The sequence below is a fragment of the Xyrauchen texanus genome, chromosome 45 (genome assembly GCF_025860055.1).
Source record: "Xyrauchen texanus isolate HMW12.3.18 chromosome 45, RBS_HiC_50CHRs, whole genome shotgun sequence".
In the NCBI taxonomy this organism is placed as follows: Eukaryota; Metazoa; Chordata; class Actinopteri; order Cypriniformes; family Catostomidae; genus Xyrauchen; species Xyrauchen texanus.
Genome location: NC_068320.1, coordinates 24,068,182 through 24,081,618, shown reverse-complemented (window position 1 = coordinate 24,081,618; position 13,437 = coordinate 24,068,182). Strand labels below are relative to the sequence as shown.

At 35.5% G+C, this 13,437-nt stretch overlaps 2 protein-coding genes across 2 annotated transcripts; both read left to right on the top strand.

Moving 5' to 3' along the window:
• The first annotated feature begins 4,753 nt into the window (after positions 1–4,753).
• Positions 4,754–6,288, top strand: LOC127637222 (fibroblast growth factor 23-like). Its single transcript, XM_052118172.1, has 3 exons — positions 4,754–5,000; positions 5,126–5,229; positions 5,780–6,288. The coding sequence occupies exons 1-3, from the start codon at positions 4,760–4,762 to the stop codon at positions 6,209–6,211; spliced, it is 777 nt and encodes a 258-aa protein (XP_051974132.1). The 5' UTR covers positions 4,754–4,759; the 3' UTR covers positions 6,212–6,288.
• A 2,166-nt stretch (positions 6,289–8,454) lies between these two features.
• On the top strand, positions 8,455–13,437 carry rad51ap1 (RAD51 associated protein 1). Its single transcript, XM_052118169.1, has 10 exons — positions 8,455–8,650; positions 8,860–8,903; positions 9,022–9,166; positions 9,292–9,398; positions 10,824–10,901; positions 11,066–11,134; positions 11,267–11,419; positions 11,546–11,728; positions 11,879–12,010; positions 13,069–13,437. The coding sequence occupies exons 1-10, from the start codon at positions 8,634–8,636 to the stop codon at positions 13,194–13,196; spliced, it is 1,056 nt and encodes a 351-aa protein (XP_051974129.1). The 5' UTR covers positions 8,455–8,633; the 3' UTR covers positions 13,197–13,437.

The window sequence follows — 13,437 nt, the reverse complement described above, 5'->3', positions numbered from 1 at the left end:
GTATTCTGTCTTCTATTGTACAATGGGAAATTATTTTGGTTTATGGTTAATGGCGTTATGGTTAGGTTTAAGTTTGGTAAATTCAGGAAATTTGAAATAAATTTTTTTTTTGGTTTGTTTATTTTTCTCTATGAAAGTAAATGTCGTACGTTTTGTGATTTCGCCATCTCGTACTATTATGATTTTTGTAGATTGTCTGCATTTTTTGTCCTTTTTTGGAGCTTGACAGCTATTGCCACTATGAACTGTTCTATGAAAAAGAGCTGCATGAAGGTTCTCCAAAAAAAAGAAGAGCATAGATGTTTGGAACAGCATGAGGATGACTAAATAATGATATAATTTCATGTTTGTGTGAACTATTGCTTTAACCGAGGGTCAAAATGGTCTGGTCTGTGTGCCATCCTGGATCTTTAGTGGAAGTCCAAGGCAGGTTCATATTGTTCAGTGAGTTGTTGGTCTGGATTATGTGCTCTCTCCTGCTCAGTTTAGCTTTTTCTGTGCAGTGTGCTAACAATTTTTGAGGGTCACCATGAATGTATAATCTCCTCACTTGATTGCATCTACGTGTTGGGCTGACTCCTTTATGAATGAATATATCAGGATGCAATGACATGATACTTCAGAAAGAAAAAGGCAAAATTATTTCTGGCCTCTGCCAAGCAGCTTGTTCTGTGGTCTTGATATGTGAAGAAATGTTTCAGCATTCAGTAATTGCTTTTACATTAGCACATTTCTCATCAATAATCCTTTGGGGTTTTACAATAGTGCCATCAAGGGTAATATTACAACTGATGTGCCTCAGAATTCATTGCACTGTGAGTACCAATGAGACTTACACACTCACTAAAACACATTCATAAGACGTATATGTAGGTATTTACAATCAACAATCACAGCTTTTCATAAACGAGTCTGTTGTAAGTAGGTAATTTAATTAGGAACCATGAGTGATGGGCATAGTCTAAACCATTTGCAATAATATTTGTTTAGATGAAGGGTGAGGAGAAGATTTTTTTATCTAAGGCTACTTGATGTAGAGTCAGATGAGCTGTTTCTTTACTATTTGTGAAGACATGATCCTTGTCTGTGAAGAATGAGTGATGTGCGTGAACATTCGGGAATCGGAGCCATCTCAAATGCTGATGTCGCTTGGATTTATAACAACAGCTGTAAAAATGTTTATTGGGTATAGAATATAGACACCAGTTTCCTGGTAGAAGCTGGAAGCTCAAGTTTATGAGAATAACGTATGTGCACATGCATGACTGCAGGCTTCATGTTTTGGAATCTTTGGAGCTATGAATGGCTTCCTTTTTTAGGGGTGCGGCATTAATCATTTAGTGTCACTTCTGGTGTGTTTTTATGTCACTACCAAACTACGTACTTTTGGTTAAAAGGTAAACACAACTAAAAAGGAAATGACAGTGATATCCAATTTCAAATAGACTCATGCACTGAACCACAACCACAGAGCACCTGATAACAACAACAAAACTATTGATAAAAAATAACAAATAGTTATGATTTATTTATTAATACTCTGTTCATATCCAAAATATTTTCCTGAAGAATCGTTTAATAATAGGCTGCAGTTGTCACTCTGCATGCCAGTAATATTTGCGCTGTCCAAGATTTTTTGGGTTGTGTGCTTTTCTCTCTTTTTGGAAGTTCTGTACTCTCTCTGAACACATCACTCACCCCCTGCCTTAGTTATGATTTATTGCAATGATTATGTGACAGTAGGAAACAAAACAATCACTGATGCTATGTATGAAAACATATATTTGTTCTTTTATTTTTCTACGTATGTGCTGTGCACAGCAGTTTAATCATATTCCTGTTGATAATAAAACTTAAAAGAACCTTTTTCTTTTCTTTTTTGTTTTTTTGTTCTTTTATTTCATGTGTCTGTGTATTTGTTTCTCACTTTTTCATTATGCTGAATGTAGCAAGTATAGTGAGCCATCTTGGTCCTTGGTTGGACAAAGTGTGCCCAGAGTTGATTCTAGAACATTTTTGTAGAAACAACTTTCACTCTCAATCATGCTGTCAGGATGTCACAATCATACAGGATCATTTATACAATATGATACAGTTAAATAAACTACTTGCAACTAATTCATAATCTTCTTTCCTGTCATCTTTTTTTTTTTTTTTTACATTTTCGCTTCTTTCACTCGAGGTGAAAAGTTCATAAATCCAATCTCCTGTTTTTCAGATAATAAAAAGCAACCATATGACATCCATTAAACAGTTAATTAATCTTTCATTGTTTAATTAACTAATAATACTATCAAGCATTTACATGAATGTTCTTGTCAGACTATCACGTGCCTATATTGTATTGTATAATCAGATGTAATTAAAGGAATTTTCCAGGTTCAATCAAGTTACGCTCAAACGAAACCATTTGTGGAATAATGTTAATTATCACAAAAATTTTTTTTTTACTCATCCCTCCTTAATTTAAAAAAGCAAAAACGAGGGTACAGTGAGGCACTTACAATGGAAGTGAATGTGGACAATTTTTGGAGGGATTAAAGACAGAAATGTGAAGCTTTATCATTTTATAAAAGCACTTACATTAAAATGAATAATTATTGAATTATTTGAGATGTAAGGTTGTTTAAATCATAATTGTTAGTCATTTTAGGGTTTGTTGACATTACATCGTCATGGCAACAGTGTTGTAAAATTGGCTGTAACTTTACAAAGAAAAGGTTAGAAGTGAATATCACATACGAATATTGTTTATGTCTTGTGTCTATACTTTTAAAATGGTGAGTATTTTAGCATTTCCAGATTGGCCCCATTGACTTCCATTGTAAGTGCCTCACTGTAACCCAGATATTTGGAAAGTCGTTTAGTACATCAACTTTGTACATGACACAAGTAATGTTTCCAACAATTGTTTACAGACAGATTGTTTCACTTTTAATTGACTATATCACAATTTCAGTGGGTCCGAAGTTTACATACACTAAGTTAACTGTGCCTTTAAGCAGCTTGGAAAATTCCAGAAAATTATTATAAAGACAATTAGCTTCTGATAGGAGGCAAGACTACCTTCAAACTCGGTGCCACTTTGCTTCACATCATGGGAAAATCAAAAGAAATCAGCCAAGACCTCAGAAAAAAAAAACTGTGGACCTCCACAAGTCTGGTGAGCAATTTCCAAATGCCTGTATGTACCACCTTCATCTCTACAAACAATAGTACGCAAGTATAAACACTATGGGACCCCGCAGCCATAATACCGCTCAGGAAGGAGACTCATTCTGTCTCCTAGAATTGAACTTAGTTTGGTGCGAAAAGTGCAAATCAATCCTAGAACAACAGCAAAGGACCTTGTGAAGATGCTGAAGGGAGGAAAGGATTTGTTTCCATTAATCATGGTATAAATATTGAGGGTTTGTTCTTACTTGGAATCTACACCCCTGTAGACAAGTATCTATATCCACAGTAAAACGAGTCCTATATCGCCATAACCTGAAAGGCTGCTCAGCAAGGAAGAAGCCACTGCTCCAAAACCACCATAAAAATGCCAGGTTACAGTTTGCAAGTGCTCATGGTGACAAAGGTCTTACTTTTTGGAGAAATGTCCTCTAGTCTGATGACACAAAACTTGGTTCTGCCTGTAAGAGAAATGAGAGAAAAAAAATCAGCGAATATTAAAATACTTTAGTTCTGTCTGGAGCAATGGGCCAAAATTCCAGCAGCTTATTGTGAGAAGCTTGTGGAAGACAACCCAAAATGTTTGACCCTAGTTAAACAATTTAAAGGCAATGCTACCAAATACTAACAAAGTGTATGTAAACGTCTGACCCACTGGGAATGTGATGAAAGAAATAAAAGCTGAGATAAATAATTCTATCTACTATTATTCTGACATTTCACATTCTTAAAATAGTGATCCTAACTGACCCAAGACAGGGAATGTTTCTACGATTAAATGTCAGGACTTGTGACATATAAGTTTAAATGTATTTGGCTAAGGTTTGTAAACTTCTGACTTCAACTGTATATGTATATTACAATCCAACATTTTAAGGTTATATAAAAATAATAAATAATATGTATGAATAAAAAATATGTATATAGGATAACTAGTTTGCATTAAAAACAGAGTTTAAATTGAATTTACAATGTATAATAAAATGCATAAACTACACACTTGGGAGTTCATTTATTATTATTATTATTATTATTATTATTATTATTATAGTGTTTAAAGTTATTGCGCCTTTATTGTCTGAAATAAATGAGGCACATGCTCCCTCTGCTGGCCAACATGAGGAAGTTCAATATGTGTTCAGATGGAAGCGACAATTGATTATGTAAACTAGTCCAATAATAATAATAATAATAATAATAATAATAATTAGATTAGAGGGTCCTAAATACAAACTTGAGAAAACCAAATGGTTCCAAAATAACCATTCAATAATGAACCGAGAGAAGTCTGTCTATTCCAAGTTGTTTTCTGTTCATGAGTGAAGTGTGGGCACAATAAAGTCTTATTTCTGCAAAATTGACAAAGATAAACTAATTATGGTTTACCGGTCAATTACTTTCATAACAAACAGAAGGTGGGCATGATGCAGGCGCCCCCTCACATCCTCTGGCTCCGGGGGCGAGTCAGTGTTGCGTAAAGGATGGCATCGAGGAGTGGCACAGGATGAGTTTAAATAGCTGCGCTCGCAAACTTTAACACAACACAATTCAGTTTTCCAAACTGATTTTTATGCGCGCTGTGAAGATGCGTTGCGCACTTTCCAACCTGCAAATGCTGCACTCCTCTCTTCTTGCATTGTGGCTCACAGCTCTCCAGGGATTCAGACCTGCGGATGCTGCTCCCAATCCTTCTCCTCTCCTGGGCTCCAACTGGGGGAACCCGCGAAGATTCATCCACCTCCAGACCACTTCAGACTTCAACAACTTCTACTTGGAGATCAGTCTGAACGGACACGTGCGCAAAACTACAAACCGAGGCTCCTACAGTGAGTACACAGTTCTTAATAAAAGGGAGGATGATATTCAGGGGACAACAAATATTATTATTATTATTTTTTTTTTAAATCTTCATATTTTATTTGTTTAATCCTATTTGCATTATTTGAAACAGGTGTAATATTATTAAAAGCGGAGAGCAGAGACCGTCTTGCAATATTTGGGGTCAAAAGTAACCGATTTTTGTGTATGGATGCAGGAGGAACTCTTTTCACATCTGTAAGTACCTATTCATCCTGAAAACAAATAATATGAGTTGAACTTAAGGGGATAGTTCACCCCAAATTAAAAATTGTCTCATCACTTACAATGTAACATGACTTGTTTTTCTTCTGCGGAACACAAACGAAAGATATGTTGAAGGATATATGATGTTTTTGTTCCATACAGTGCAAGTCAATGGGGTCCAAAAAGGACAAAAAGGCAGCATAACTGTAATCAATACGAATTGAGTAGTTTAAGATATGTCTTCTGAAGCGATAGGATCAGTTCTGGGTGAGAAGCAGACCAAAAATGTAACTCATTCACTAGTTCTTTGGCCGTTCATGAGAGAAGCTCTTTTGATTTTGGGGTGAACTGTTCCTTCAAATACACCAAGAGGGGCTCCAGTGCCTGTTATAAATTGTCAAACATTCTGTTGGGACACTCTTTACAAGTTACAGCACAAATGCATATTGGAGGCATAGTAGTAAGCGTAAAATGTAAGTTCAACTATAGCTTTTTGTTTTTAGTGCTTGTTCACTTATTTGAACCTCATTTTGCCCCCTAGACTGTCTGCAACAAGGAAGACTGTCTTTTTCATCACAAACTTTTGGAAAACCATCGCGACGTGTACTACTCCACCAAGCACAGCATGCTGCTAAACCTGGATGGGGCTAAACAGGTGTTTACAGCCGGCCAAAATCTCCCTCAGTCTTCTCTCTTCTTATCAGAGAAGAACACGGTTCCACTAGAGCGCCTTCAGCACCGGGAGAGGAGAAACCGGCAGGTGAATCCATCAGACCCACTGAATGCGCTCCGGAACGGAGAGGCATCAGACTCCAGAGCAGTTCAAGAGGACGATGGGGACTTTGACTTCGAACCATCAGAAGGTCGCAACATCTCCAGAGAAACCCTCATTTCCCCTTCCGATGATGACCCTTGGGATCTCCTTCATGAAATGAGCCCCAGCAGCCCTCGGATCTCAGGAGTTGTCGGATAATGTTAATCATTCTCCATGGAGTGACTGTGACCCGTCGCTGGTTTAAGTTAAAGAGAGTGGCACCAGAATATTTTCCATTACAAATAATAGCTTTTAAGGACTTTTATATCTTCAGACTCTAGAATCTGTATCCTACAAACCTGCACATCTGAAAAACAAGTCGAACAACTCACTTAAAAATAGTATATATATATATATATATATATATATATATATATATATATATATATATATATATATATATATAAAAATTTACTGATGGATCCTGAAAACAATAATATAAATGTTTTAATAAAAATCTTTTTTTTTTTTTTTTACATATATTTATAATTTTTTTCACCTGCCAGCCTAAATTTGTCACTGGTGCTGGACACCACCTGTGGACAACAATTGTCAACCTAAAAAGTATTTATTTATTGAATTACATATAAATGTTTATTTATGGTATTTATATGGATGCTTGGAGTGTTAGGTGTGCAGGAAAATGTTATATTACCCATTTTGCTTGTTTTAAACGATATACATAAATTAAAAATGGTTTCTTGTTTAAAGAAAATGTTGTTTTATTTCTTTGCTTCTCAGTGAACCTTAGATCCATCTCTTTAGTTCATCCCATGTGTTATCTGTGGGTGCTGCCCTGTTGTGGCTGGACTGGACTTTATGATTTGTTTAAAAGGAAACAGCTGGTTAGCTGGTTTAACATTGACCTTGTCATCCCAGGCGCCTGTCATTAGAGGTGAACACTGAGAATCAATCTGTAACATCAGTCTGGTTTCCAAACTAAGAATAAACCTTTGCACATTCTGTTTTTGTTTCCCATCTCAAAGGCAACACTCTTTGGTTATTTTGGGGAAAAAGGAAGGGCCTCACACACAACCAGCCTTTAAGTTACAGTATACTGGGACTTGCTTACAGGAAAGCTCTGAAGTAAAATAGGAGATAGAATATGATTTTGGAGCAACATGTTTTGAATTTATAATCATAATAATATTTTTTTGTTTGATCTCTCGAACATTTTGTAAAAAAAGAAATGGTACCCAGATTGTACATAAGCACCGCCATCAACCCCATGTATGACAATATATAAGACATATATATATATATATATATATTTATATATCTCAAAATAAAAGAAGGAAACAACATACACTCACTAAAAACTTTTTATATTCTTATAACTTTGGCAAAATATTGACATAATATTAGTTATTATTTGTAATATGCTAACAACCGTTTTAGGTGTAACCCAATTACAAAGTAATTTTTTACTTTACTTTTTACTTTTTAGTACAAAATGTAGTGTAAAACGTTACATGTAAAATTATTGTAATCAGATTACATTTACTGACACAATTAATTCAATTACTTTTAAGTACATAGGGTTATAGGGTTATGCTTATTTCTAATATATTATATATATATATGGTACCCTAACGAGTCATTGTGAAGGAGAAATGTGAGATATTGAGTGTATGACTTGTGTGTAACATTGAACAATAAATACATATAAACATATTTTTTTATTTTTTGAGTGGAAACGTTTTTTAGAAAGTAATTTAAAAGTAAAGTAATTAGTAATGTGATTACTTGTATTGAAGTAATTAATAAAGTAAAATGATTACGATTTTAGATAAATAATTAATAATTTGTAGTGGACTATTTTTAAGTAATTTACCCAGCACTGGCTAACAAACAATTAAAAAGCTTGGGCCTACAGTCATTTTCTATAATTGTTTTTTTTAATGCTTACATGTTCTCGTCACTTTTGATTATTTATCTTCTGAACAATAAATAAAATATTTGATAAATGAAATAAAATTATTTGCTTCAGCAATGTGCGTACTGAATAAAACTTATTAAAAGTAATATAACTATAACTTACTATAAAAAATATGAATATAAATAATGTATATAATCATAAAATAACTAAACGTATTTAGTTTTATTTAAACAAAGAAACAAACAAACTTAATGCGCGTGACAGAGTTCTAACTCCACGAAGACTTCAATTGCAGAATCTTATCCGCAGATTCGACTTTTATCTAAACTCACAAATAAATAGTGATCTTAGCGAAAGAGACTTGGTAGAAGTTTCACCAACAATAAAGACAATCTAAATAACGAGCATGTAAATAATTACAACATTATTGACAACTAATATATCGTTAAACTGAAGACGCGCTTTTGACGAATTGTAAATTCGTATAATTAAATCAATTTCTCCTCATTTGTTTTCAGGCGGGTTGCATGAGAGTGCAGCGGTTCACACAAAAACATGCGCAACCAACTTTGATGTCAAACTAGACCGTCTAACTGCCTATTATGCATTTTACAAACCGCTGTAGGGAAATAAAGCAGCAGTAGTTATAGGTGTTCATAGGCATACAGTGAGATTTCATTCACTCTTTTACTGATCTGGAGAATGGACCGACCGTCCAGGTTCGTATTATGAAAATTTTCCCAGATAAGTTCCTCACTTCAATGCAACATCTAAGCCTTGGATGGGAGTTGTCATATCACGTTGTCTTTGTGCTTGTTGCTGTATGCAGATGATGTTTATAATATGTATGTTCTTGTTTCTGCCATATTTGTTCCGATGTTTGTGCAGCACTGATTTTTTTTAACTGTTTTTGTGTATCTGTCAGCAGAAATAAAAAGGCTGTTAACTACTCATATTTCCAAGATGATGACGGTGAGAGATATCATTTAATTTCTGGATATGACTCTACACATGCTTAGAACTTTGTAGTGTTTACATAATCTTTCAGAATTAGTTGTGTACAGTTGTTGTTTTCTTGTTTTTAATGCAGATGAGGATTTCGCATGTGTGAAACCTCCTCCCAAAAAAGCTCGGGTAGTCATCAAAGACCCTGATTCAGAGGGAAGCCAAAAAACTACAAGTGCATCTAAAAATCGTGTTGTTGTTGATCTCACTGAGTCAGAAAACAGTAAGAGGTAACATCATTTAATACTATTAATTCTTTGTTTCCATGATTTCTTACCAAAGAACTTCACTGAAGATCCATTGCGTGTATTCTATAAAAACACCATTGATTACTGAATGTGATTTGATATTTTAGGGGGTCTCTGGATGATAAACTGTATGATAGGGATTTGGAGGCAGCTCTAACATTGTCATTGCTAGACTCTTCCATTAAAGAAGAGGGAGACTTTGCCACCAGTACAGGTATGTATTTAGTGACATGAATGTATTTTTTGCCTATTAGTGAAAAGGCTCCACTATAAAGTTGAAGTCAGAAGTTTACATACACTTAGGTTGAAGTCATTAAAACTATTTTTTTTTAACCATTCCACAGATTTCATATTAGCAAACTATAGTTTTGGCAAGTCGTCTAAGACATCTACTTTGTGCATGACATGAGTCATTTTTCCAACAATTGTTTACAGACAGATTGTTTCACGTTTAATTGACTATATCACAATTCCAGTGGGTCAGAAGATTACATACATTAAATTAACTGTGCATTTAAGCAGCTTGGAAAATTACAGAAAATCATGTCAAGCCTTTAGGTCAGTTAGCTTCTGATAGGCTAATTTGAGTCAACTGGAGATGTACCTGTGGATGTATTTTAAGGCCTACGTTCAAACTCGGTGCCACTTTGCTTCACATCATGGGAAAATCTAAAGAAATCAGCCAAGACCTCAGAAAAAACAATTGTGGACCTCCACAAGTCTGGTTCATTCTTGTGAGCAATTTCCAAATGCCTGTATGTACCACCTTCATCTCTACAAACAATAGTACACAAATATAAACACTATGGGACCACGCAGCCATCATACCGCTGAGGAAGGAGATGCATTCTGTCTCCTAGAATTGAACTTAGTTTGGTGCGAAAAGTGCAAATCAGTCCTAGAACAACAGCAAAGGACCTTGTGAAAAGACCCCAAGCATACCTCCAAAGTTAGGCCATCACAAAGCCCTGACCTCAATCCGGCACATCTGAAAAAGCGTGTGTGAGCAAGGATGCCTACAAACCTGACTCAGTTACACCAGTTCTGTCCAGAGGAATGGGCCAAAATTCCAGCAATTTATTGTGAGAAGCTTGTGGAAGTCTACTCAAAAAGTTTGATCCAAGTTAAAAAATGTAAAGGCAATGCTACCAAATATTAACCTCTGTGTATATAAACTTCTGACACACTGGGAATGTGATGAAAGAAATAAAAGCTGAAATAAGTCATTCTCGCTACTAGTGGAGTGGTGGTGGCGTAGTGGCTAAAGCACAGGGCTGTTAATCAGAAGGTCACAGGTTCTAACCCCACAGCCACCACCATTGTGTCCTTGAGCAAGGCACTTAACTCCAGGTTGCTCCGGGGGGATTGTCCCTGTAATAAGTGCACTGTAAGTCGCTTTGGATAAAAGCGTCTGCCAAATGCATAAATGTAAATGTAAATGTACTATTATTCTGACATTTCACGTTCTTAAAATAAAGTAGTGATCCTAACTGATCTAAGACAGGGAATGTTTTCTATGATTAAATGTCAGGAATTGTGAAAAACTGAGTTTAAATGTATTTGGCTAAGGTGTATGTAAACTTCTGACTTCAACTGTATGTTATTATAATTATATATATTTTATTTCTGTGCCCTGCAGATGATCATGTCAAGTCTGAGCCTTTTCAAAGCTCACCACCTGCTCTAACACACTGCAGTGCTGATGTCAAAATTATAGGTAATAATGAATACTACTATTATATTTTTTACTCCGTGATAATACAAATTATTTAACTGTTTACTTAGAAATATAGTTTAAACAAATGGAGCCTTATTTGACATTTTCATATCAAAATAATTCTGTCAGTATTTTTAATGAATGTCTCCTCTTTGATCTTGTAGATGAAGGTCAGCCATGTCTAGATTCCCCTCCTGTTCTGTCAAACTGTAGTGTTGATGGCAGTAGTTTAGGTAATGCAGGTTTGTTTTAGTCTTAATCTGTCAGATATTAACTTGAGAAAAGCATCTGTTATAACAAAAGCCCTGTATTCTGATATTTTGACTGTATATGATCATATTTTGAAATGTGCCTCTGTGTTTCAGGGTTGAATATGATCAGCAGTATGCAAGCCTCCCCTCAAAATGTTCCCAAACAGATAAAAGCCTCTACGAAAGCAACAGAGCAGCAGAGAAAGCTGCTAAAGGGGGAGAAGGACTGTGGAGAAGATGAAGACTACCAGCCGCAAAACACACCAGGTTAATTTTAGTTAATGCATAGACCTGGACAGGGACCTTCATTGCAATAATGAAACCAGCAACTTTCTCTGCTACGTATTTCATGTAGTTTGTAGCACTACAGTTTTAGAGTTGTTCCTGTTACAGATTCAGAAAGCGATGCAGACTTCACCGAGAACGAAGAGAGTGAGGACGAGACGTTCACAGTGAAGAAGAAAAAGGAGAAGACTGTAAAACAAAAAACTGAAAAAAAGATCCCACAGGCAGCAAAAGACAAGAAAGAAACAAAGGAAAAAAGGCCGGTAAAAGCTTCCAAAGCAAAAAGCACAGGTAATGTTTTGTCTTCAGTGGCAACACTAGATGTTTCTAGTCTGAGTTTGTCATATTCTTTTTAGTAATTAATTTGTTTAATTGTTTTTAAATGTTCAGTGTGTACATGTTAGTTGATGAATTACAATCTGGTTTTAATCTCTTTGACAGCCTCCATATCACTGATTAGTCCAGCTGTTCCTGTGTCTGGACTAAAGAAGACCGCCACTTCTCCACCTCTATCTAAACCTGCACTCTGCTCCAGTCCTGCAGGGGGCAGATTGTCAAAGTGGAATCCACCTGGTGAGATTTATAGCTGAAATTAGGGATGGGCGATACCGCTTATTCTCTTTTCGATCCGATACCAAGTTCTTTTAGGCTAGTATCGCCAATATCGATCTAATAAATCGAATTTCTACGATTTGTTTGGATAAAATTATTAACTTAAATTATTACTTCCATTTTGTATATATTTATAGGCCTAAGCAGAAAATTATTAGGCTGCTTTGTTTACCTTTTAAAAATTTGTAAGTATAAGCAACATATAGAACCACAAAAGTAACCATAGATATTATTATATGGTTACTATTACTAAAACCAAGTTACCATATGGATACTAGAGTAAGACTGTAGTAAACTATTGTTAATTATATCAAAACCTTGGTTACTGCCAAAAACATGAAGAAAAAAAACATGGTTACTACAGTCGTGGTTACTAGTCATGGTTAATACAATATTACTGCAGTAAATCCATGGGTAGTTTTCATAAGGGTATAATTTATTAACGAGGATTAAAGATCATTGCCAATGTTTTAACACCTGAATTTAAATAAGCCTGTAAAAATGGTCACACAAGCCCATTATAATAAATGTAATATCTAGGTTTGTCATTACTTGGTGTGAATAACTCCCAGATGCAGTTTTTCTGTCATTACCTCAGGGAAGCACTGCCCCCTCTTTGAACGAGCGCTATGACTGAAAGGGTGAGCGCTGTCTGCTGGTGTATTTTAGCATTTTATCATAGTCACGATGAGCGGAAGAAAAAATAGTTCCAGTTGCCATGCAACAGTTCACTCATATAATGATTCTTTTCCACTTCAAAGCTTAAGAGATGCATTAATATTCATGTTATCTAAATAATAAGATCACTAGTTAAAAACCCGCTTCAGAATCAATATTTTAATGTGAGGATCGATATTCTTGATGCTACTTCAGTATTGGAAGCATCAACACTTTAGTATCGATCCGCCCATCCCTAGCATAAATGAATGAATGTGTTCATTCAGCTCAGAACAGTGATACAAGAGAACTTTCCCATGATGTGTGACCCTTTTGTAACCTCTCTCTAACTCCATGTCCAGGTCTGGTTGGCAGGAGTCCTGGTGCATCTCAGAATGCAGTTGTGAAGTCTCCTGGCCAGGGCCTGCGGTTAGGACTTTCCCGTCGTGCCCGAGTCAAACCCCTGCACCCTAATACCGCTGCTCACTAAACACACTTGTTTTATAGACACAATGTAATTGTTAACTGTGCAGCAGTCTTATCGAGGGGATGCTTGGTATTTTCCCCTCTCAAAGAGAATTTCTAGAAAGTCCATATTAAGATTATTTTTAAAGCTCTTTCATTCTTTATTCTATTTGTTACTTCTTTCTCACTTTTTGTTGTAAGATTTTTAAATGTGGTGTATTTATGTATTTTAGCCTTTTAAATATGCACAATGATAAACATTAAAG

What these genes read in the sequence shown, in the direction of transcription:
- LOC127637222 (XM_052118172.1), top strand. Translation starts at nt 4,760, where the DNA reads ATGCGTTGCGCACTTTCCAACCTGCAAATGCTGCACTCCTCTCTTCTT. An exon ending in TACAAACCGAGGCTCCTACA is followed by an intron (nt 5,001 to 5,125) that starts GTGAGTACACAG and finishes TATTTGAAACAG; the next exon opens with GTGTAATATTATTAAAAGCG. An exon ending in GAGGAACTCTTTTCACATCT is followed by an intron (nt 5,230 to 5,779) that starts GTAAGTACCTAT and finishes TTTGCCCCCTAG; the next exon opens with ACTGTCTGCAACAAGGAAGA.
- rad51ap1 (XM_052118169.1), top strand. An exon ending in TGCTGATGTCAAAATTATAG is followed by an intron (nt 10,902 to 11,065) that starts GTAATAATGAAT and finishes TTGATCTTGTAG; the next exon opens with ATGAAGGTCAGCCATGTCTA. An exon ending in GTCAAAGTGGAATCCACCTG is followed by an intron (nt 12,011 to 13,068) that starts GTGAGATTTATA and finishes CTCCATGTCCAG; the next exon opens with GTCTGGTTGGCAGGAGTCCT.